Source organism: Culex pipiens, chromosome 1 (genome assembly GCF_016801865.2).
Source record: "Culex pipiens pallens isolate TS chromosome 1, TS_CPP_V2, whole genome shotgun sequence".
In the NCBI taxonomy this organism is placed as follows: Eukaryota; Metazoa; Arthropoda; class Insecta; order Diptera; family Culicidae; genus Culex; species Culex pipiens.
In genome coordinates this window covers 60022366-60047763 of record NC_068937.1, presented here as the reverse complement: position 1 = coordinate 60047763, position 25398 = coordinate 60022366, and the positions used below count along the sequence as shown (strand labels likewise).

The 25398-nt window shown below is 38.9% G+C and overlaps 2 protein-coding genes and 1 long non-coding RNA gene across 5 annotated transcripts in view; all 3 read left to right on the top strand.

Annotated features, from left to right (window-relative positions):
- LOC128092558 (uncharacterized) overlaps positions 1-10946 on the top strand; it is a 57818-nt gene extending 46872 nt beyond the window's left edge. Inside the window, exon 2 of the long non-coding RNA XR_008211874.1 lies at positions 9109-10946. This is a non-coding gene — a long non-coding RNA (uncharacterized LOC128092558). The remainder of the gene's footprint in view (positions 1-9108) is intronic.
- Positions 10947-14654: 3708 nt separating this feature from the next.
- Positions 14655-22061, top strand: LOC120424139 (excitatory amino acid transporter 3-like). 3 transcript variants are annotated; one of them, XM_039588180.2, is made up of 5 exons: positions 14655-14897; positions 17769-18492; positions 20968-21359; positions 21419-21590; positions 21651-22061. In XM_039588180.2, the coding sequence occupies exons 2-5, from the start codon at positions 17783-17785 to the stop codon at positions 21826-21828; spliced, it is 1452 nt and encodes a 483-aa protein (XP_039444114.1). In that variant the 5' UTR covers positions 14655-14897; positions 17769-17782; the 3' UTR covers positions 21829-22061. The 3 variants fall into 3 exon arrangements, with proteins under 3 accessions (XP_039444114.1, XP_039444116.1, XP_039444115.1); XM_039588182.2 differs by having other exon boundaries at positions 14661-14817; XM_039588181.2 differs by lacking the exon at positions 14655-14897 and adding an exon at positions 14904-15296.
- Positions 22062-23212: 1151 nt separating this feature from the next.
- Positions 23213-24439, top strand: LOC120424140 (excitatory amino acid transporter-like). The gene has a single exon (XM_039588183.2). It carries the CDS (start codon positions 23600-23602, stop codon positions 24317-24319), a length of 720 nt encoding a protein of 239 aa, XP_039444117.1. The 5' UTR covers positions 23213-23599; the 3' UTR covers positions 24320-24439.
- Positions 24440-25398: the final 959 nt, after the last annotated feature.

Genomic DNA, 25398 nt, shown 5'->3' with positions numbered 1-25398 from the left:
ATAACCTAATCTATACAATATTTAAATTTCGTTCAATGGCCTTTATTTTTTTTTCTTTTTTTTTCTTTTTTTTTTGCCAGGAAAAGCCTTATAACATCCGGCGTAAAAACCTGAATCTTTTCAAAACTATTTACAATATATATCTAATCTCGTATACAATAGTTTCTTTGAAGATAAATAACAGCGAACGATGTCGTCTAATCGATGCCCGAGCTAGATAACAGTGAATGATGTCCTCTATCCGAAACCCTTCAACGTTCGTGGCAGTTTGCTGCTACCGGTTGTTCCGTCTCTAAGGCCCAATGTGGTCCACAAATTTATCCTGTAAATAAACCTAAAAAAAAAAAAAACAAAAAAAACAAAAACCTAACCGAAAGAGGCTAGATGCAACGATAATTGGAACTTAATGATTAAATAAGCATGATATTGCGTATTTCAGCCAATCTTCCAAAAACATGGTCTTAGCCTAATTCGTGTTGATCAAAAGTCTATAGCTCTTCTTAAGTCCATCCTGGAAAACATAAATCTTAAGTCCCGTTATTTTAAATCAACAATTTACTTATCTCTTACAATTTCATTAATCATATCCAGTTTCAGAAGTTCAATCATTACCTCAATTTTAAGTCATCGAAGTAATAAGCTTATCGATCCTTAAATCCATCACTTTTAATTTCTTGCATTTCACCCATTTTCAGACGATCAATCAGAAGCTCAAATTTAAGTCGTCAAGGTTATGAGCCTTTCGATTTTTAAACCATCACTTCAAAAAGACTGAAATTCGTTTAAAATATCTATTTTTGTTACAATCACTTTTACATTCTTACATTTTATCCATTTTCAGAAGTTCAATCAGAAGCTCAAATTTAAGTCTTCAAGGTTACAAGCCTATCGATCCTCAAACCATCACTTCAAAAAGACTGAAATTCTTTTAAAAATATCTATTTTATTTTACCAATCACTTTTAATTTCTTACATTTTATTCATTTTCAGAAGTTCAATCAGGAGCTCAAATTTAAGTCTTCAAGGTTACAAGTTTATCGATCCTCAAACCCTCACTTCAAAAAGACTGAAATTCTTTTAAAATTTATCTATTTTATTTTACCAATCTCTTTAACATTCTTACATTTATCCATTTTCATAAGTTCAATCAGGAGCTCAAATTTAAGTCGTGAAAGTTACAAGCCTATCGATCCTCAAACCATCACTTCAAAAAGATTGAAATTCTTTTAAAAATATCTATTTTATTTTACCAATCACTTTTAATTTCTTACACTTTATCCATTTTCAGAAGTTCAATCAGGAGCTCAAATTTAAGTCGTCAAGGTTACAATCCTATCGATCCTCAAACCATCACTTCAAAAAGACTGAAATTCTTTTAAAAATATCTATTTTATTTTACCAATCACTTTTAATTTCTTACACTTTATCCATTTTCAGAAGTTTAATCAGGAGCTCAAATTTAAGTCGTCAAGGTTACAAGCCTTTCGATCCTTAAACCATCACTTCAAAAAGACTGAAATTCTTTTAAAAAATATCTATTTTATTTTACCAATCTCTTTAACATTCTTACATTTTATCCATTTTCATAAGTTCAATCAGGAGCTCAAATTTAAGTCGTCAAGGTTACAAGCCTTTCGATCCTTAAACCATCGCTTCAAAAAGAATGAAATTCTTTTAAAAATTATCTATTTTATTTTACCAATCACTTTTAATTTCTTACATTTCATCCATTTTCAGAAGTTCAATCAGGAGCTCAAATTTAAGTCGTCAAGGTTACAAGCCTTTCGATCCTTAAACCATCACTACAAAAAGACTGAAATTCTTTTAAAAATATCTAATTTATTTTACCAATCTCTTTAACATTCTAACATTTTATCCATTTTCAGAAGTTTAATAAGGAGCTCAAATTTAAGTCTTCAAGGTTACAAGCCTATCGATCCTTAAACCATCACTTCAAAAAGACTGAAATTCTTTTTAAAAAATATCTATTTTATTTTACCAATCTCTTTAACATTCTTACATTTTATCCATTTTCATAAGTTCAATCAGGAGCTCAAATTTAAGTCGTCAAGGTTACAAGCCTTTCGATCCTTAAACCATCGCTTCAAAAAGAATGAAATTCTTTTAAAAATTATCTATTTTATTTTACCAATCACTTTTAATTTCTTACATTTCATCCATTTTCAGAAGTTCAATCAGGAGCTCAAATTTAAGTCGTCAAGGTTACAAGCCTTTCGATCCTTAAACCATCACTACAAAAAGACTGAAATTCTTTTAAAAATATCTAATTTATTTTACCAATCTCTTTAACATTCTAACATTTTATCCATTTTCAGAAGTTTAATAAGGAGCTCAAATTTAAGTCTTCAAGGTTACAAGCCTATCGATCCTTAAACCATCACTTCAAAAAGACTGAAATTCTTTTAAAAAATATCTATTTTATTTTACCAATCTCTTTAACATTCTTACATTTTATCCATTTTCATAAGTTCAATCAGGAGCTCAAATTTAAGTCGTCAAGGTTACAAACCTTTCGATCCTTAAACCATCACTTCAAAAAGACTGAAATTCTTTTAAAAAATATCTATTTTATTTTACCAATCTCTTTAACATTCTTACATTTTATCCATTTTCATAAGTTCAATCAGGAGCTCAAATTTAAGTCGTCAAGGTTACAAGCCTTTCGATCCTTAAACCATCGCTTCAAAAAGACTTAAATTCTTTTAAAAATATCTATTTTATTTTACCAATCACTTTTAATTTCTTACACTTCATCCATTTTCAGAAGTTCAATCAGGAGCTCAAATTTAAGTCGTCAAGGTTACAAGCCTTTCGATCCTTAAACCATCACTTCAAAAAGACTGAAATTCTTTTAAAAAATATCTATTTTGTTTTACCAATCTCTTTAACTTTCTTACACTTTATCCATTTTCAGAAGTTCAATCAGGAGCTCAAATTTAAGTCGTCAAGGTTACAAGCCTTTCGATCCTTAAACCATCGCTTCAAAAAGACTGAAATTCTTTTAAAAATACCTATTTTATTTTACCAATCACTTTTAATCTTCTTACATCACTTCAAAAAGACTGAAATTCTTTCAAAAATTATCTATTTTGTTTTACCAATCACTTTTAAATTATTACATTTTACCCATTTTCAGAAGCTCAATCGGAGCTCATATTTAAGTCGTCAAGGTTATCAGTTTTTTTGATACTTTAAACATAACATCGAAAGGACTGAAATTCTTTGTTTTTAATATCAATCTTTCTAGAATTTCAATCATTAGTGTAAATTAATATCGTCAAGGTTGTGAGCCTAATGATCTTTAATCAAGTCTTGTAGTTGCTCAATAATCAATAAGATTTTTAAGTTCATATAAAATTAATTATAAGTTCGCTTTATTTAAAGATGTTTTCAAGCGTATAGTTGTTACAGTCTTCTCTTCTTCTCGACTAGTACAAAAAGTATTGAAGATTCTTTGAGTGTTAGTCTAGAGCATTTTTCTCCAACATTTGCGTTCTACCCTCACGGGGGACTCAAACTCCAATTCATTCCCGTTCATGCTCTACCCTCCCAGGAGACTCAAGCTCAAATTTTCAACTATCACGCTCTACCCTCTCAGGGGACTCAAGCTAAAAAAATCCAACATTTGCGTTCTACCCTCACGGGGGACTCAAACTCTAATTCATTCACGTTCATGCTCTACCCTCCCAGGGGACTCAAGCTCAAATTTTCAACAATCACGCTCTACCCTCTCAGGGGACTCAAGCTCAAAAAATCCAACATTTGCGTTCTACCCTCACGGGGGACTCAAACTCCAATTTATCCATGTCCATGCTCTACCCTCCCAGGGGACTCAAGCTCAAATTTTCAACAATCACGCTCTACCCTCTCAGGGGACTCAAGCTCAAAACTCCAACATTTGCGTTCTACCCTCACGGGGGACTCAAACTTCAATTTATCCATGTCCATGATCTACCCTCCCAGGGGACTCAAGCTCAAATTTTCAACAATCACGCTCTACCCTCTCAGGGGACTCAAGCTCAAAAACTCCAACATTTGCGTTCTACCCTCACGGGGGACTCAAACTCTAATTCATTCACGTCCATGCTCTACCCTCCCAGGGGACTCAAGCTCAAATTTTCAACAATCACGCTCTACCCTCTCAGGGGACTCAAGCTCAAAAAATCCAACATTTGCGTTCTACCCTCACGGGGGACTCAAACTCCAATTTATCCATGTCCATGCTCTTCCCTCCCAGGGGACTCAAACTCAAATTTTCAACAATCACGCTCTACCCTCTCAGGGGACTCAAGCTCAAAAAATCCAACATTTGCGTTCTACCCTCACGGGGGACTCAAACTTCAATTTATCCATGTCCATGCTCTACCCTCCCAGGGGACTCAAGCTCAAATTTTCAACAATCACGCTCTACCCTCTCAGGGGACTCAAGCTCAAAAACTCCAACATTTGCGTTCTACCCTCACGGGGGACTCAAACTCTAATTCATTCACGTTCATGCTCTACCCTCCCAGGGGACTCAAGCTCAAATTTTCAACAATCACGCTCTACCCTCTCAGGGGACTCAAGCTCAAAAACTCCTACATTTGCGTTCTACCCTCACGGGGGACTCAAACTCTAATTCATTCACGTTCATGCTCTACCCTCCCAGGGGACTCAAGCTCAAATTTTCAACAATCACGCTCTACCCTCTCAGGGGACTCAAGCTCAAAAAATCCAACATTTGCGTTCTACCCTCACGGGGGACTCAAACTCAAATTCATTCACGTTCATGCTCTACCCTCCCAGGGGACTCAAGCTCAAATTTTTAACAATCACGCTCTACCCTCTCAGGGGACTCAAGCTCAAAAAATCCAACATTTGCGTTCTACCCTCACGGGGGACTCAAACTCTAATTCATTCACGTTCATGCTCTACCCTCCCAGGGGACTCAAGCTCAAATTTTCAACAATCACGCTCTACCCTCTCAGGGGACTCAAGCTCAAAAACTCCTACATTTGCGTTCTACCCTCACGGGGGACTCAAACTCAAATTCATTCACGTTCATGCTCTACCCTCCTAGGGGACTCAAGCTCAAATTTTTAACAATCACGCTCTACCCTCTCAGGGAACTCAAGCTCAAAAAATCCAACATTTGCATTCTACCCTCACGGGGGACTCAAACTTCAATTTATCCATGTCCATGCTCTACCCTCCCAGGGGACTCAAGCTCAAATTTTCAACAATCACGCTCTACCCTCTCAGGGGACTCAAGCTCAAAAACTCCAACATTTGAGTTCTACCCTCACGGGGGACTCAAACTCTAATTCATTCACGTTCATGCTCTACCCTCCCAGGGGACTCAAGCTCAAATTTTCAACAATCACGCTCTACTTCCGCTCTACCCTCTCAGGAGACTCAAGCAATGCTACCATGCTCTACCCTCCCAGGGGACTCAAGCTCAATTTTTAGCAATCACGCTCTACCCTCTCAGGGGACATAAGCATATATTTCACAAACGTTCTTCAATCGAGAAATTAGAAGTGCAACATGGAGTTAAACTTTCTGTCAAGCTGCTGTGAGGTTTTCTATGAGAGCTGCGAAAGTTTCACTCCATGTTACCGGCTCATATCTCTCTTTTTCTCGATACCAAACGTTCTTCAATACCATCAAGAATTCATTATGATTGCTATATTATAAAACATCTGCATTTATTTTCGTTCCATGGTAATTTAGTGTTCAGCGCCAAGAAAATCATATTTTTTTTAACTGTTCACTGTATCGTTGTATCAATATGCAGTGTTTCTTCTATATTAGTGAAATATTCAATTAACTCGTTTAGACAACCAATGGTTTAACACAGTTTTTCAACGTTGTCCCACAAAAACTAGAATTTTGATCAAACATCAACCATTCATCAGACCGACAGTAGATCATCTACCATATGCTAATTTTTAAAGATTCGGTCCTAAATCGTGGTAATGTTTAGACGCTTTCTCTTACAGGGTAAACACTTGTCAAGTATTTCGTCTCTGTTCATGCATTTTTTTTTTGCCGCAAAAGCTTACCGAACCTGGTTTTTTTTTTAATCGCAATCTTCATGTAATTTCGTTTCCATCGCTTAGACCTCCTCCTGCAATAACTTGGTCACGATTTACTTGGCAAAATTAACGGCGCAGTTCACAAAATAATTAAGAAAGTAAAAACCGTGCTATATTAAGGACATTCACCGAATTTTGTTTATGTTGCAATTGCAGTTTACTAAAACCACTATTTGAATATAACAACACTGTTACTCACGTTTTTATTAGTGATAAACAACTGTTCCGTCGTTCGGAACAAAACATTTCAGCTCAATCATGCAGTCGTTAAACGCCCGACGTTTGTCGAGCCATGTCAGTCACTTGGCCTAATATCCAACCTTGTATGTTTTTTACCGGGCAGCTTCATCATGGCTTCCCAAGCGTCACAGAACAGCACCCGAACCAGGCGGAAAAATGCACTAAACTTTTCACATTTTCACTGTAAAAACAAGTTTCTTCACTATTAAACAATCGCGGGAGCGCTGTTTGCGCCATTGTCGTGGCTGGAGCGGGATTTTTCTCAGATTTTCCGAATATTTGGGATTATTTTCGGAGACACAGAAACACGCGTTGTTCAGGCCCAAAACATAACACAAGACTGTTTATTCTTTTCTCTCTCTCGCGTCAGCCAAGCACACGCACACACTCAACATCAATGTATATTCGAAGCAAGGTGTGGCATTTCCAATTACTAGCTTGTATGAGTATCTTATTTATTCTTCGCCTACCAATCTCATCCACTACACCTAGTACTACGTTTTATTCAAAAACTCATGCCGAACATTTTGCTACAAAAAGCTCATGAAAAGATGATTTCTATAAAAACTTCTATAACAAATACTATTACAAAAATAAAAAAAGGTGCTAAAAAAGTTTGTACACCTTTCGAAAATTAACATAAAGTTATTTGTTGACAAATCACCATAAATCCAGCCCCCCAACTCCAAATTGGCATCTTTGACCGATATAAAATAATTTAGATTGAATATAAAGTTTACTAACTACTTAGTATAAAAGTTTACATAACTCTGGAAATTCTATATAAAACTTATCTAAACTTAATTTTGCAAACTTTTAATTCAACTAAATGTCAATATATCACCATAGAATTGCTAAGATTTTAAGTAGATCTTTTTTTATAGGAAAATTAAGGTTCACTATCGGTACTAACGAAAAAAAAATATATTTAAAAAACATTTGTAAAATTGACATTATAACTCTACTAATAAATTATCAACTATTATACTGCCCCTGATCGCATAAAAAAAGTCGAAGCAAAAAATATATGCAAGTGGTGGATCCCTAAATAATATCTTTGAACAAGTCTATTTTTTTAAACACCTTAAATCGGGGTGATAAAATTGCTATAATTTTAATTTATTTTTCAAATTTTAGAATTTTCTCATTATTTATATGTTTAAAGTGTGTACTGGGCTGGATCACATAATTTCCATGTACGTCCTCTGAAATAAATTCAAAAGAGCTTTAAAAAATAGTGGCTTTGAAAATTGTCTATTTCAAAACCAGGATATCTTTGATAGTTACTGTGTTTCTTCAAAATTTCAGTCTAAAGTTATGCAAATTGATTTTATATGTCAATTCGATCATGAAGGCTAACTTTCTTTTAATATTTCATTAAAAAAAAAAGTACAATTAAAAATTAGTTAGCTAGCATATAAAAAAAAATGAAAGTAAATTTAAAGTAATTAAATAAAAAGTTCCAATTTTTCAAACAACAAAATTTAAATTTATTTACAAAATTGATGTGCTTAAAATGCGTTTAAATCTGAATATATTTATGATTTTTGTTTATATAACGCTGAAAACATGTAACATAGAACAACGAACACTTATCTACCAAGCTTAGTATGGTTCCATACCATTCTGCTTGCATAAATAATTCGTATTTAGAATTTTGCGAAACACCCCGAACATAAATGTCACCCCGGTTTACAGTATTCGCGCAAGTGTGAACTGAAATGTGAGTGATGTGATTAATTCAAATTTATAAATATTTTAAATAAAGATTTGGTGTCGGAGTCGGAGCTGGAGTCAACAATTTGTGGAAAGCTGGAGTCGGAGTCGGAGTCGGAGTCAGCTAGAGTTGGAAGGCCGGAGTCGGAGTCGGAGCCGGAGTCATCAATTTGTGAAAAGCCGGAGCCGGAGTCGGAGTCGGAGTCAGCTTAACTCAGAAAGCCGGAGTCGGAGTCGGAGTCGGAGTCGCTTGAAATATGACCCGACTCCGCAGCCCTGGTTATGTTAATCCTTTTGTTATCAAAACGTGTTATCATGGAAGATTTTTTTTTCAATTTTTGGTACGAGAATCGAACTCACGATTTCTGGATTGGAAATCCATGCCCCTACCGGTCAGTTTTCCCAGTGATTAGAATTACTCTTTTAAGGAATCCGACTTTGCCGAGCCAGACAGGAATCGAACCCATCACCTTCCGCTTACAAGTCGAAACTCGTAACCTCAGGGCCACGGTAGCTCGGCATCCTTCAAAACACAAATTTTAATGCATATTTTGCATTGACCTCATAACATTTTTAAAAATAGCTTCGATTCGCTTCTTTCCTATTTCGACTTATATACTTGCTAAACTGAAATTTGAACCTTTGAGTCCCGCCCGTGTGGATCAATCGGACCGCGCACTGGACTCACAATCCAGAGGTCGCCGGTTCGAATCCCGCGGCGGGCGCTCTAAAATTCTTTGTGTAAATATGGGTATTCGGCGTCGTCGCTCCGTGCCATACTTTCATACATTTAGGAGCCCGAGCGGCGAAGTCCTTGCAGATAAAAAGGAAGACACTAGTGGCTAGCAATGGTGGCCGACAGCTATAAAGTCAACTTCGTTTCGAGTACAAAAGTGCATTTTAAGGAAAACTCATTTGTGACACGCGTTGAACTCGAAGTCTTGTACGCCCGGCGTTCCAAATGACTCTGCCAGACCACACTACTTTTGATCGATTGGATGGGATGGCTTGAATAATTTACGTCAATTGAGAGGTAGTTTTGGTCCTAGGGCAGTTTTATTTTTTTTGACAAAGAACTTTGTCCTAAGGGCTCTATTCTGGTGAGGTGTCAATCCAGAAAACCGAAAAATGTCGCGCGTTACGAAAATGTTGCATGCTTGGTACTGGGGAAGGGGTCCGCAACGCAACAAGGCACTGTTGCGTGGAATTTTCCACACAGTTGCAACAAGAAGCGAATTATGAGGTTTGGGATAACCGGCACAAAGAGGCGGAGCATCCGTCACCATTTTGAGCCAATATAAACCCCGCTCGATCAGCCCAGGGAAATCATTCTATCGCTGGACGCCGAGAAGTGAACAACAACCTGGACCTGGAAGCAGATGGCCTGGAGGCCCAGAAGCAGTTGGCCGAAAAGCAGCTGGCCTGGAGCAAGGAGCAGCCCAAGCGGAGGCAGGCCAGCCGGAATATTCTGGCCACAAGACACGGAGTGGCCAGAACCCTCAGGGGTGTTCCGATGGAAGGCCATACGAGACGGGACAAAATGGGTATCAAACTTCTTGGATTTTGATACTGGTGATGAAAATGACCATTTTGACAGTGTTGGCCACAACCTGGAGTGGCCGGTGCCCTCAGGGAACAAAATTGTTAATGTCCCGGGAGGACATTAACAGAACCATACGATTTTGGGCAATATGGGTATCAAACTTCTTGGTTTTCAATACTGGTAATGAAAATGGCCGTTTTGACAGTATTGGCCACAACCTGGAGTGGCCGGTGCCCTCAGGGAAGTTCTCCCGGGAGGACATTTACCGAACCATACGATTTTGGGCAATATGGGTATCAAACTCCTTGGTTTTCAATACTGGTAATGAAAATGGCCATTTTGACAGTATTGGATACAACCTGGAGTGGCCGGTGCCCTCAGGGAGGTTCTCCCGGGAGGACATTTACCGAACCATACGATTTTGGGCACTATTGGTATCAAAATTCATGTTTTTCAATACTGGTAATGAATATGGCCATTTTGACAGTATTGGCCACAACCTGGAGTGGCCGGTGCCCTCAGGGAGGTTCTCCCGGGAGGACATTTACCGAACCATACAATTTTTGGCAATATGGGTATCAAAATTCATGTTTTTAAATACTGGTAATGAAAAATACCATTTTGACAGTATTGGCCACAACCTGGAGTGGCCGGTTTCTCAGGGAGGTTCTCCCGGGAGGACATTTACCGAACAATATGATTTTGAGCAATTGTTCAAGGCTCAACTGCGATCGTTGACGATGACGATGGAATGAAAATCGTTGGCAAAAATGCTGCCTTAACGACTCCACGGCAAAACAAAACAGCCAATCAGAGAGCGGAAAGATTTTTTGCGTGGGTCAAAGCACGCGCTTGCTTGTTCAAGGCCAACTGCGATCGATTGACCGTGGACACTTGCAAGCGAAGATTGTTAATATCCGTTAATTTTTTTTTAATTGAAAATTTTGGGGGAAATATTTACATTCATTTAAATGCCAAGCGTCAAAAGCTTTAAAAATGCACAAAAAGCAGTGCATGAATCATTTGAAACCATAACTCTTTCGTGAATTTTTCGTTGGCGCTGAAAAGCGCCATTTTGTTAAATTGCAGCAGAAGTTGATTTGTGTGGCCATCTTCTCGAGCGTCCATCCAAGTAGGCCTTGTTTTTCTCCTTCGACGTCGTTTTGGCAGCAATTTCACGCACACGCTGGCGTGTTTCTTCTTCTCGGAGCTCGCTCTTGATTTCCTCCAGTCGTTGATTTTTTTCCGCTGCTGCTGCTGCTGCTACGATGTTGTCGGTTCGAACGATGACGATGGAATGAAAATCGTTGGCAAAAATGCTGCCTTCACGACTCCACGGCAAAACAAAACAGCCAATCAGAGAGCGGAAAGATTTTTTGCGTGGGTCAAAGCACGCGCTTGCTTGTTCAAGGCCAACTGCGATCGATTGACCGTGGACACTTGCAAGCGAAAATTGTTGATATTCGTTAATTTTTTTTTAATTGAAAATTTTGGGGGAAATATTTAAATTAATTTAAATGCCAAGCGTCAAAAGCTTTAAAAATGCACAAAAAGCAGTGCATGAATCATTTGAAACCATAACTCTTTCGTGAATTTTTCGTTGGCGCTGAAAAGCGCCATTTTGTTAAATTGCAGCAGAAGTTGATTTTTGTGGCCATCTTCTCGAGCGTCCATCCAAGTAGGCCTTGTTTTTCTCCTTCGACGTCGTTTTGGCAGCAATTTCACGCACACGCTGGCGTGTTTCTTCTTCTCGGAGCTCGCTCTTGATTTCCTCCAGTCGTTGATTTTTTTCCGCTGCTGCTGCTGCTGCTACGATGTTGTCGGTTCGAACGATGACGATGGAATGAAAATCGTTGGCAAAAATGCTGCCTTCACGACTCCACGGCAAAACAAAACAGCCAATCAGAGAGCGGAAAGATTTTTTGCGTGGGTCAAAGCACGCGCTTGCTTGTTCAAGGCCAACTGCGATCGATTGACCGTGGACACTTGCAAGCGAAAATTGTTAATATTCGTTAATTTTTTTTTAATTGAAAATTTTGGGGGAAATATTTAAATTAATTTAAATGCCAAGCGTCAAAAGCTTTAAAAATGCACAAAAAGCAGTGCATGAATCATTTGAAACCATAACTCTTTCGTGAATTTTTCGTTGGCGCTGAAAAGCGCCATTTTGTTAAATTGCAGCAGAAGTTGATTTTTGTGGCCATCTTCTCGAGCGTCCATCCAAGTAGGCCTTGTTTTTCTCCTTCGACGTCGTTTTGGCAGCAATTTCACGCACACGCTGGCGTGTTTCTTCTTCTCGGAGCTCGCTCTTGATTTCCTCCAGTCGTTGATTTTTTTCCGCTGCTGCTGCTGCTGCTACGATGTTGTCGGTTCGAACGATGACGATGGAATGAAAATCGTTGGCAAAAATGCTGCCTTCACGACTCCACGGCAAAACAAAACAGCCAATCAGAGAGCGGAAAGATTTTTTGCGTGGGTCAAAGCACGCGCTTGCTTGTTCAAGGCCAACTGCGATCGATTGACCGTGGACACTTGCAAGCGAAAATTGTTAATATTCGTTAATTTTTTTTTAATTGAAAATTTTGGGGGAAATATTTAAATTAATTTAAATGCCAAGCGTCAAAAGCTTTAAAAATGCACAAAAAGCAGTGCATGAATGATTTGAAACCATAACTCTTTCGTGAATTTTTCGTTGGCGCTGAAAAGCGCCATTTTGTTAAATTGCAGCAGAAGTTGATTTTTGTGGCCATCTTCTCGAGCGTCCATCTGCGATCTGCGGCCAACTGCAATCGATTGACCGTGGACACTTGCAAGCGAAAATTGTTAATATTCGTTAATTTTTTTTAATTGAAAATTTTGGGGGAAATATTTAAATTAATTTAAATGCCAAGCGTCAAAAGCTTTAAAAATGCACAAAAAGCAGTGCATGAATCATTTGAAACCATAACTCTTTCGTGAATTTTTCGTTGGCGCTGAAAAGCGCCATTTTGTTAAATTGCAGCAGAAGTTGATTTTTGTGGCCATCTTCTCGAGCGTCCATCCAAGTAGGCCTTGTTTTTCTCCTTCGACGTCGTTTTGGCAGCAATTTCACGCACACGCTGGCGTGTTTCTTCTTCTCGGAGCTCGCTCTTGATTTCCTCCAGTCGTTGATTTTTTTTCCGCTGCTGCTGCTGCTGCTACGATGTTGTCGGTTCGAACGATGACGATGGAATGAAAATCGTTGGCAAAAATGCTGCCTTTACGACTTCCCATTCCCACCAGTGCATCAAAAAGCGAATGACGTAGGAATGGGATAACCGGCGCAAAGGGGCGGGACATCCGTCTCCATTCTAAGCCAATATAAGCCCGCTTGGTCAACCCTGGAAAATCATTCTATCGTTGGACGCCGAGGAGTAAACAACAACCTGGACCTGGAAGCAGATGGCCTGGAGGCCCAGAAGCAGTTGGCCGAAAAGCAGCTAGCCCAGAGCTAGGAGCAGACCAAGCGGAGGCAGGCCAGCCAGAATAATTGAGAGCCACCGGAATATTCTGGCCACAAGACCCGGAGTGGCCAGATTCCTCAGGGGTGTTCCGATGGAAGGCCATACGAGACTGGACAACATGGGTATCAAACTTCTTGGATTTTGATACTGGTGATGAAAATGGCCATTTTGACAGTATTGGCCACAACCTGGAGTGGCCGGTGCCCTCAGGGAGGTTCTCCCGGTAGGACATTTACCGAACCATACGATTTTGGGCAATATTGGTATCAAATTTCATGGTTTTTGATATTGGTAATGAAAATGGCAATTTAGAAAAAGTTGGCCAAAAGCTGCAGTGGCCGGTGCCCTAAAGGAAAGTTTTCCCGGGAAGACATCTTTTGAACCAACGAGTTTTGGCAATATGGGTATTACAACTCATGGTTTACAATACTGGCCATTTCGTAAAAGGTGGCAACAATCTTGAGAGCCCGCTACCTCACGATTGTTCCGATTGGGGGACAAACATCGAATTATAGAGATATCATAGTTTTTTAATACGGAGCTTAAAGAGAAATTAAACGAAAATATAAATCCAATAATGTTTTGATTTTATCTGACGCATAATTCAACAAAATTGCTTAATTTTAAAAGCTTTTCTGCTAAGTTCTTTGTCATACTGGTCATGTGTAACATAACCACCTGCACCTTTTTTATCTATTTATTTTTTTAAAGCCTCGATATCTTTTTGCAACAGCCTCCAACACCCATACTCCCATAAGTCAAAAGTTAGGGAATTTCATGGACTATAAAGCTACGATATTAACTTTTTGGCCAATCGCAGTTTTTTTGCAGTTTCGCAGTTTTTTCAAAAATCAAATCTAATCACGTAAAAACATCAATTTCTCCCATGGAAGATTAAAAAAAAATTGAATGAAGAATTTATTTTCATATAATTCTTCTTTCCAATCGAATATGATATGACATAATTCTAACCATCTGGGAATTCCCGACCGGTGAGAAACCCTGATTTATAACCTCTTATTTCCGGGAAATCAGCAGTTTATCAATCAACATACACTCTATCGTTATCGTTATCTATTTCCCCACCACCTTTTTTGTTTTTACTCAACTTTACAGATTAGTTTAATTCTTTGCAAAATCTTCAAGTTAAACCTAGAATGGCCAATATTCACATGATCTCACCATGATTAGCATTTCGAAACTTGTTTGGTCTCAAGGTTACAGAATGACGATAATCTGTTGTTTTTTCGTGGTTTTTATTGCGTTCTCATGAGTAATTAATTTCTTTGCCGGTGCATCATCAAAATATTTGATTTGTGTAATGCTTTTCAATCACTTTTCAAACAATAGACAGCTCAACAATCGGTGAAAGATTCCATTCGCCAATATAAACTCTCTCTTAGGAGAACAGTATTGTTCGCTGGTTGTTAACCAGGTCCGTAAGCACCACCATAAAGTGTTTATTTGATGTATAGTTGCTTTATAGTACAGCACATGAAGTTCTCGCCAAAACGTGGCAATAAAGCAAGATAAAACAATTGCCAACGGTCGGTGATGGAGCTGAACGTTTGCGCGCCAGAATCAGTTAGTAAGCGTTAGGCGCCCCGGCCAGTCAGACCTAAACGATACCCTTTTATTCTCTCTCGTGAATACAATTTTGTTCACCTATTCACCTGGAGGAACAACAAAACAGTTGCTGAATGAGAGGTCTCTCCAGTCAGGTGTAAACAGTTCTAAGGTGCGCACGCGTTCGATCGGAAGTTCGCTCAGCTCAGCTCAGCTCCTAAAGTGGATTAAGCAGTGAATCGGTGAAATAAGGTAGATCGTACCCGGTTTAGAATGCGCGATAGCTTCCGACTATGCGATCGTTCGACGCTGATGGTTCTCTTCGATTCTGTTTGAGTTAAATTGGGCTCGGCGTGCACTGGAACTAATCGCGTGGAAACCAGAACAAGAAAGTGAAAGTTGTGGGCTGCAGCATTCTAGTTTACTGGCGCAAAAGAAAAAACGGGATTGGATTAAGATTGCTCGAAGAGTGATTGTAAAATGGAATTCACAATCAATTACGGTGGAGTTGTTTCTATCTAAGATGAAGATGATTTCATCAGTTGAAATGCGGAAAAAGTATTTTAAGCTATTGTACCAAAAGTACATATGAAACGAAAACAACTGTGTAAATAATGTGGATGATGGATTTCAGTTGCAAATGAAAACTGAGTAAATATTCATTCTTTAAAGTTTTCAAAATATTGTTTTCTTAATATAGTTATAAATTTATATCATTGTAGGAGATCAAGCGTGCATATAAGTAATTGTTTAATTGATAATTCATATTTACCATGAGAGGGTTTGATTTTTTAAAGTTTTTCTAATGACTCAAAATCTTATCAACAGAATTCAATTTTGTATGGAGTAACATCATGTAACATATCGATACATCTGTGCTTTCTTATGCTAACTAGATAGGAATCCCAGCAAGCTTAGAACAAGAGAGCACAGAGGCATCGATATGTGTAATAATTTTCAAAAGTCCTACAAACTGCATGTATTATGTATCCCTCAAAGGGTTCGGGAACTTCAAGCTTTATAAGATGCTCCATCAAAGAATTCACCCTACACGGAAATACATTGAACTTGATTTGGTAATCTTGCCTGCTTATTCTTAAATTGTCCATTTCTAACCTTCACAGTTAAACTTCCGATTTTTAGTCGTGAACGCTGTAATACAGCATTGTAATTGTGCAAAATTCATCTCTTCAATCCCTTTTACGATGCCAAATGTCTCCCGCATAGCTTTTGTGCATAGCAGTAGAAAAAAAAATAAGCAAACGGCTTCGATCATCAGGAAAAGATCAATCGACAAAGTGTTTAGTGATCTAATAGCCATGCTTGCTGCTGTTGCAAACTTATGACTCGAAGCACGATCTCGATCGAAACGGACGGCGATGTGCTTCCATGTGATTTTCCATCTATTTGCGATGCCACCGCTGGTGGGTAGCGCACTCTTTTATTTTGTACTTACTAATTAATGCACAATTCAAGTCTCTTTTAGCAGCATGAGTCGCGCGTGCCGTTTAACCCGCTCAGCACAGTAAGAACCTGTATTTATGATTTGGTAAAATATAAATTTAAGGTGTAATTCTAACGTTTAGTGCTTTCAATGTTTTGAAAATCATAATAGTTTTGTTGCTATTTTTTTACTGTGTAATAAATAGCTAATTTGAAACTTGTTACTGCTTTAATGTCTTATTCTATGTGTGTGGGCGACTTTATCAATTTTGTTAACATTTTTGAGCAAATTGTTCAATAAACCACAAACTATGAGCTTATGAGGTTCTTGCAAAGTCTGAAAATCGTCAAGGCTTCCAAAAACGCAAAAGCCAAATGGCTTCGATTCAAATAAAAAAACTGATTTGACTTTGATGCCGATTTGATTTAGCTTTAGATGCCAAATTTGAAATCAATCGGACTCATATTTATACACGGAATTTTTCCCTGCAATGGACAGAACAACTAACATGGTTTGAACCAGTCTATTATAAAGCCTTTTTGATCATGCATAATTGTTTATATTAAGGGAAAAGTTCTTTGTGAATGATCGAAGCCCCCCACCCGCATTCGCAACATTTTGTCGCGAATGGGAACTCCCGCCTAAGAACGTGCGTGCGTACTCTATGGATGACGCTTTTCTCTATTTTCAGATATTCATGAGAAGTTTGAGAACTCCCCAAGCTTGATTGTAGAAAAGCATGAGTCACTTTGCTTAAACTTGATTAATGTTTTCTTGTAGGAGAACAAATATTGCCAAACTTCATTTTCATGGGCACCCTAAAATTGTTTTTTTTTTTAGAAAATTCAGTATGTCGAATAAATTCCAAGACTTTGCGTCTTAATTTTTTTAATCCGAAATTACATTTAAAAACAGTCAGAAATATTAAATCCAGCACCAAATAATGTTAAAAGCGTCTAATCCCATTTTCATCGTAATAACGCCAACAATAACAGTTGCAGAACAGGTTTTGGCGCACGTTCTATATCTACTCAAATGCTGATTTCATCTGGCTTTTTTCAAACAAACTAACGCTGGAATGGAGATAAATGTGACTATTTATCTCGCACGTGGCCTGTGCCACTCAGCTCTTGACTTTATGAGACATCTAATTAAATAGTAATGAAAACTCGTGGTTGCCTGTGGACAGGAGTTGCTACACAAAATTGTTACAAAACTGGTTTCAATTACACACATTTTATTCAAACTTTATTAAAAATTAATTGATCTAAAAAATCATAATTCACACATAAAAATGATTGCTAAGCCTCTTTGATCTCAAATCAAGGACAATAAATCCATAATTTCCCGCAATATACTTTCATTACCATCGATTATTGGATCAATTCATCAGCTGGGCCCACGCGTTGTTGGATGATCTTGAGTCCAATCAGTGCCTCAAGATACTCAATTGAAATCTTGTAGCGGAAGTGTTCAGTCTACGACAAGTACTCCACTTAAGTCGTCCACCGCCAAGCCATCAATACGTCTGAGATAAGCGCACCTAATCGCGGTTCAGTTCTTGTAAATGCTCTCATAAAAAGCGTTATCACAAAACCATTATCGCCCTTGTTGATCGCGTGTCATTCAAGTGTTTTGACGCATATTATTTTTCTGATTCGTTTCTTTTTTCCTTTTAGGCCAACCGACCAGGATGCGGCGGGAAAAGTTGATGTTGTTCGTGAAGACCAACTTGCTGACACTTCTCACGATCACTGGAGTGGTTGTGGGAATTGTCCTCGGAATCGGACTGCGTGAAGTTCCCAACGAGGGTGAAAAATGGGCCTCCCGGGATGTTATGTACATCAACTTCATCGGAGATCTATTTCTCCGCATGCTGAAGGCACTGATCCTGCCGTTGATCGTCACCTCGTTGATCGCAGCCGTTGGATCGCTCGATTTGTCACTGTCCGGAAAGATAGGAGGTCGTGCAGTTCTGTACTACATTGTGACCACCGTGATGGCTGTAATCCTGGGCATCATCCTGGTTGTAACTATTCAACCTGGAAAGGGAGCTGAAGAATCATCCAGTAATCAAAGCAAAGGAGAAATGAGAAATGTTACGACGACAGACACCATGCTCGATTTGGTCCGCAACATGTTCCCGCCAAATCTAGTTCAAGCGTGTCTTCAGCAGTACCAAACCGTGCTGACTCCTCCGAAGGATAACCCAGCGTCAACGGATCTGGACGCGTGGTCCGTTGGGGGAAAGTTTACGGACGGAATGAACATCATCGGGCTGGTGGTGGCGTCGATCGTATTCGGAATCGCGCTCAGTGCACTCAAGGAAGAGTCCCAGTTGGTGCTCAAGTTTTTCCAGCAGCTCTCGCACACCGTAATGAAGGTCACCGGATGGGTTATTTGGTAAGAACATTTTCTTTGATCATACAACACTCAATGTTTCAAGAAGGGGCTTCAATAAAATTTCCGCCATTTTTTCAAGATTTGTGTTGAGAATTAGTCTTGTTCGCTACTCTTACATTTTTGATTTATTTTTTTATTATATCCAGCAGCGACGAACTACCCTAACTCTTCAGGCCTTCAAATACCAAATATCGAAGGCCTGTACCAAGTTACAGTTAATTGAACTACGTCAATCGATTGTTGTTTTTTTTTTACTTTTATCATCAAATCTATGTTCTGCGACCCCTTTTTAGTTAAATTTGAATATTTGATTGCATTTTAAATAAAAAAAATGCATTATTTCAAAATGTTATCACCGCCATATTGACCACCTTTATGGACTTAAAAAGTTTAAATCACTTTAGAGTAGTTTATGGGTTATACTTAAGCTTTACCATCAAAAATAAGACAACGAAAAAAATTTTTTTTCGTGATTCCATTGCCCGAAGATTTGATTATCCGAAGTGAAATTTTCCCGAGGCCTTTGCAACACTATTAAAAAATGTGTGAACTGATTTCATTTTTTTGTTTGCTCTACAGTAAGTTTAAGTCAATTTAACACAGCTTTCTAAAACTTTTTTTTACTCACACGCTGACGAGATACAGGCTAGGGATTAAATCTTCCTTCTATCCCCTACGAACGTGTGTTCTAATATTCTTCAAATGGTCACAATTTTAACATTTCAATAAAAAAATGTTCGCTTTTTTTTTTGTTTTAGCAGAATTCTCAAAAAAATATCTAAATTATTCGAATTAGATGTCATGATTTTTTTTTTTTTTTTTTTGAAATTAAATATATCTTTATTGAGCATTCTTATAATAATAACATTTCTTTTACATGCTAAGTGGTATGGCCTAATGCTCTTCATCTTTGTTGTATTTTTCGTTTTATTATTAACTGATCACATTTATTTTATTTACTTCAAATTGTTTTACATTATTGCATTGAATCGAATACATTTGGGTAAAAAAGAAAAAAAAAACACTTCAACAACTAATCCTAACTTAAAACTAAAAAAATAAATTCTTTAAAATATTCAAAATCACTAGAACGAGTAAACTACGAACTGTATTTTAAGAGGAATGCTCCAAGCGTTCTTACTTGTTCCGCACGAGTTTTGCAACCACGCAGTGTTGTTGTCATCTCGATGAAAATGTTCAAAAGTTCTTGTGGTGAAAACAGGTCACTGCTGCCTTCACCCGTTGATGTTGGTTGGTTTTCCCTCGGTTGCTGACTGAAGCCAGGAGGTGTTGTATTCTCTGCAACTTTTTGCCGCTGATTCAACGGCAATGGCTGCAGATTTGGAACCACTCGAGTAGATCCTGCTCCTGGTGACGCCAAAGCAGGAAAATCCACGTCCGTGTATGCTGGTGGTGTTTTGCGACGATTTGGTTGGTGCCTCGTCGTCGCTTGCTGCCGAATTTTTACAAACTCAGCACGTTTTGGGCAGCTTCGATTCTTGGTCGAATGGTCGCCGCCGCAATTGAAGCATTTCGCTTCGATGTTCTCGTTGATTGTTTCGCAAGCTTGAGTTTTGTGCTCACCTCCGCAGGTTGCACAACGACTCTTGATGAAACAGTTCCTTCCACCATGTCCAAACTGCAAGCAATTCGAACATTGTGTCACGTCACGGTGCACTGGACGATAACGTTCCCAAGTCACGATGATGTTGAAGATTGCCCAAACTGCCTTCAGCTCAGACAGCGTTGTCGATCCTTTCTCGAGATGAACCAGGTACAGTTGATCACGATACTTGATGTCCTTGTTGTGTCTCGTCATCTTGAAGACTTCGATCACGTTCAACTTCAGAGTTTTGAGCTCTTCTTTCAGCACACTCACATCCATGTCGTACAGGCCTCGGAGGACCTGTTTCATGGGGCGTTTACCTGGATCGTCATGGCTGTAGTATTCAATATTGGTGTTGTTCAGGAAATCCCGAACGTAGTTGTAATCCTTTCTGGTAGGTAGCAGAATTTTGAGTCCGTCAGCACACAAGCGAATGGAAGCTCGTAAAGCACCAGATTTGATAAACCCGGTCAGCCACTTTCGCACCGAATCCGATGACGATGTTTTCACAAAAATTGGGGGCAACTTTTCCCGTCGTTCAACTTCTTCTTTCTCGCTCACGTCCACAGGGAGGGTAGCGAACTGGTTTCCAGACAATTTTTGAGCGTCCTTGCTCAAACTGCCTGGCTTTGCAGGTAGCGCTTCTGCATTCTTTAGCTTCTTCAAATCTACCGATCCTGCTGGTGAGGACCGCCTCTTTTTCTTGCCGTGAGGCATTTTTGCACTTTTTAAGCACTTTTCAGGAGCTAAAATCCAGGAGTACCTCACTGAATGTTGGTCCACAAAGGAATTGATTAGATGTCATGACAAAACAATCAAATCCTCAAATTGACACGTTTTAACTTTAAAACCATTATTGTACCCTACAGGCTCTCCCCAATTGGAGTTCTCTTCCTCATCACAGCCAAACTGCTTGAGATGGACGACCTCGTGGAGGTCTTTAGTAAGCTTGGACTCTACTTTGCTGTAGTTGCCGGAGGCATAGTTTTCCACGGGTTCGTGATTCTGCCTCTGCTGTTCTTCCTGTTCACCCGCAGGAATCCGGTACGATTCGTAGGTAATATGGGCCAAGCGATTGCGACAGCATTCGGAACATCATCCAGCTCGGCCACGCTACCGGTAACGATGCAATGTTTGGAGGAGAAGAATCACGTGGATCCTCGGGTGTCACGTTTCGTGCTACCGATTGGAGCCACAATCAATATGGACGGAACGGCATTATACGAGGCTGTGGCCGCAATTTTCATCGCACAATTAAGAGGTCTGTTCATTTTAACAAATTATTTTTAAAGCTTACTTTATAATATTCGTACCTTTCAGATCTTCCCCTCACATTTGGAAACATTGTTGCCATCAGCATAACGGCCACGGCGGCCAGTATTGGTGCCGCAGGAATTCCTCAAGCTGGATTGGTTACCCTGGTAATGGTCCTTGATACCGTTGGCTTACCAGCAGAGGATGTTTCCCTGATCATCGCTGTTGATTGGTTGCTGTAAGTTTAAAATCATTTAACCAAATGCTGTCGATACTAACATTCCCCCCTTACTTTCAGTGACCGGTTCCGCACGGTGGTCAATGTGCTGGGAGACAGTTTCGGTGCTGCCATCGTGGAGCATTTCAGCAAGAAAGAGCTGGCGGCTTTACCACCTCCAAGTGAAACCAATGGAAAGATTCACAGGAACTCCACGGGGTACAGCGCCGAGACGGTCGTGATTGAAGAGAGGCTATAACTTACTCAAAGTACAATTAAACAATAAGCTCGTATCAGATAAAAAGTATTCACAGGCTACTTAAGTTGCAGATATTTTGCACCGAGATTAATTTTACAACATTTTAAGTAAACTTAACCGTATTCACAACATATCGTCGCTGTGAGCGAAGGTATTCTAAGAATACATATTAAAAGAATTTAGAATTTGTGTATTAAACCGTGGCTTACAGTGAAACAAATGCGAAAATTAAAGCATTTTATAATTTATATCACTTCACTTACTATTAATACATGGGGAAAATCACGAAAATGTATGGAGAAAAACATCGTTTAATATTTTTCTGCCAGGTGGCGTGGGTCTCGCCCAAATTTGTCCAAGTGTGAGATTCTTGTAGTAAGTTCAATTTCCTACAACTTTGTCCAAGAGTGCAAGAAAACCCAAGTTGATCCAAGTTAACTTTAACCGATTTGGCTCAAAATTGGCACAGTTACTTATTATTACCTAATGTCGGTATTTTGTATTGTCACTCAACAGTCATTTTACACATCAGCCTGTGAGCATCGTTTTAACTGTGGGCGATACTTTGGCCACCCCTGAAAGACTATGATTTGTCTTCATCTTTAAAAAAATATTGACCAGCAAACTCTGAAATACACATTGGGACCGTCCATAAACCACGTGGACACTTTGGGGGGTGGGGGGGGGTATGGCGATTGTCCACTATCCATACAAAAAGTTTTTTTTTGTATGGACAATTGTCCACGAAGGGGGGGGGGGTGACAGCTTCCCAAAAAAGTGTCCACGTGGTTTATGGATGGTCCCATTGCAATAAAACGTTTTAACGTCATGCGTCAGCAAGTTAGTATTGACGTCAACAATCAAACCTGTTCTCCGAATTGACCTTGATGTTTAGTTAAATGATTATGTTCAAAATTCCATTATTCAAAAATAGTCACAAAAAGAAGTTAAAATAATGTTCGTAGTTATTTATTTGAGATTATAATATTTATAAATAAAAGTGTCCAAAAGCAGAGAATAAAATAATGCTTAATGGTATTTATCTAAACGTACACAAAACATATTGATAGGTAGTTGACAATCTACCAAAAAGATAAAGGATTACGTGAGAAAAAATGCGCTGCAGAATTTAATTTACTTCAACCTTTGCGTACCCTTTTTACGATATTACCCTCGATTTAAGCTTTATTGCTTTTATATTTATTTAATTTTAAATGCAATAAGGGTTGCATAGTTTTAATGTGTTGAGAATCTCGTTTATGTTTGGCACAGAAAAAAAAAACAGATCACATAGATGTTTCCATACAATTCCTCACTTATTTCCTATTCGAAAATTTAAATTTCGGTCAGTTTGTCATTCGTGCGCAAAACCCACCATTATCATTCGCGCACAAACAAGAGAATGTGACTTTTATGATTCAGATATTTAAAAAAAATGGCGCGCCAGATAAGTTTGATGGTGGTGTCTTTTACTCAACTATACAAGCTTAACTATATAGGCGGTTGGTGGTGATAATACCCCACCCTGGATTGAGCAAACAGATATAGAGACATCGCAGTTCTTCAAATACTTTAGAAGACTTCGGTTATTGTGACGGTAACTGTTCTGGAGAGCAGCTCGCGCGAAAATACGATCTGTCTGGTCTGTGGGGGTGGAACAGAGGAAAACGCGGTTCAAATTTTGTGAATGGTTTTAGTTTGTTGTTCTTGTGTCACGTGTTTTTGCTGCTTTAGTTAAATATTTGAAAAGTCGTTTTTACAACTCTTCAGCATGGTGAAGTTTAACAAGGAGGGTTTCCTCCGATTCGTCAAGCAGAATTTGCTAATTTTAATGACAATTGGTGGAGTGGTCATTGGAGTTGCTTTGGGTCTGGGGTTGCGTGATGTTGGCAAGGACGAAAACCTGTGGACTCAACGAAACATTATGTACGTGAACCTGCTTGGAGATTTATTTCTTCGAGTTATTAAAGCAATCATCTTGCCGTTGATTGTAACCTCCTTGATCTCAGCGGTTGGCTCACTGGATACTAACATGTCGAAAAAGATCGGTGGTCTTGCTATTCTTTACTATATGACCACGACTATCCTGGCAGTGCTAGAAGGAGTTGCCCTAGTGATCACAGTTCAACCTGGGAAGCGCTCAGACGATAAAAATGATCTTGCTGAAGCCCAGCGAACCAACGTGACCACGGCCGACACCTTGCTCGACCTGATTCGCAACATTTTCCCGCCAAATCTAGTTCAAGCGTGTCTTCAGCAGTACCAAACCGTTTTGAGCCCACCGAAGGCAAACCCCTCGGAACAGGACCTCGACCTGTGGGACATTTCCAGCCGGTTCGTCGACGGAACAAACCTGATTGGAATCGTGGCAGCGTCAATCACCTTCGGAGTGGCGCTAAGTGCCGTCAAGAACGATGCTCCAGTTTTGCTACACTTTATTCAGCAACTCTCGGTGGCAGTGATGAAGGTTACTGGTTGGATTATTTGGTAAGTAGGGAAACTGCATGCTTTTTTATATAGAATTTATGTCGAGTTATCAGCACATTAGCGTCATGTAAGAGGTTTAAAAGTTTAAAGCGTTTTCATACTAAATCAGTTCATCAAAAGTTTCGCAAAATGAATGCTTATGTAATGAAAATCAATAAATTCTATTACATCTGCAAAAAATCATTACCTGCCAAACATACGTGATTACTGATATTCCCCAATATTTTTGGAAATTTTCTAGATAACAGAACTAATTCTCTTCTTTGAATTTCACTAATTTAAATATTTGCCAACCCAGGAGCGTTTTTGCCTTCCTCACTGAGGTAAGGCTATAATCCGGCTCTAAAATTGAACTTTTTATTTAAAGCTCCAAACCCCACCTTGATGTATACATATTAGGGTGCCCAGAATATGGAACTTTTTTTCAAAACCTCGCTCCGCAAGCTGAATATTGTTCCTTGACCCATTTTAGGACTCTGGGCCAAATATGAGCAAAATCGGTCATCATTTACCCATTGATACTCGGAGGTGAAGTTTGTATGGAAAAAATCGAAAAAATGTATGGAAAACCCAAGTTTCTTACGGTTTGGTCTGCACGGTGCGCTACTTCCATCCAAATATTCCCAAAAGTGAGATTCTTATTGAAAATTTAATGCTCTACAACTTTGTAGAACATACCAAACTATGAAACTCGATCCTGAAAAGTTATTAGCGATTTAAAAACGTTTCTTAATCCACCTTTAGGTGGTTGGTGCCTTCCTCTCATATATATAGTATTTTCTAAACAAATAACAGCTGGACAACGAGTTTAGGCAGAAGGCATTCCATCTTGTCACTTAACATAATATTCCCACCCCTACCAACTCCGAGCAAGCCGCGTGTAATCGGCTCCTCATGAGCTTTATCGTTTTGAGCAATAATATCAGCCATCTAAACTTATTTTAGGACCCTATTAAAGTTTAATTTTGAACCCAATCAACGGATTTTCATAAACTTTGATCCCTTTGATTCCTTCAGAAAATCTCACCCGCGTTGGAAACGAATCCTTCTCACCAATCCGGTTTGACAGCTCTACTGTCACGC

What these genes read in the sequence shown, in the direction of transcription:
- LOC120424139 (XM_039588180.2), top strand. Translation starts at nt 17,783, where the DNA reads ATGCGGCGGGAAAAGTTGATGTTGTTCGTGAAGACCAACTTGCTGACA. An exon ending in GTCACCGGATGGGTTATTTG is followed by an intron (nt 18,493 to 20,967) that starts GTAAGAACATTT and finishes TGTACCCTACAG; the next exon opens with GCTCTCCCCAATTGGAGTTC. An exon ending in ATCGCTGTTGATTGGTTGCT is followed by an intron (nt 21,591 to 21,650) that starts GTAAGTTTAAAA and finishes CCTTACTTTCAG; the next exon opens with TGACCGGTTCCGCACGGTGG.
- LOC120424140 (XM_039588183.2), top strand. Translation starts at nt 23,600, where the DNA reads ATGGTGAAGTTTAACAAGGAGGGTTTCCTCCGATTCGTCAAGCAGAAT.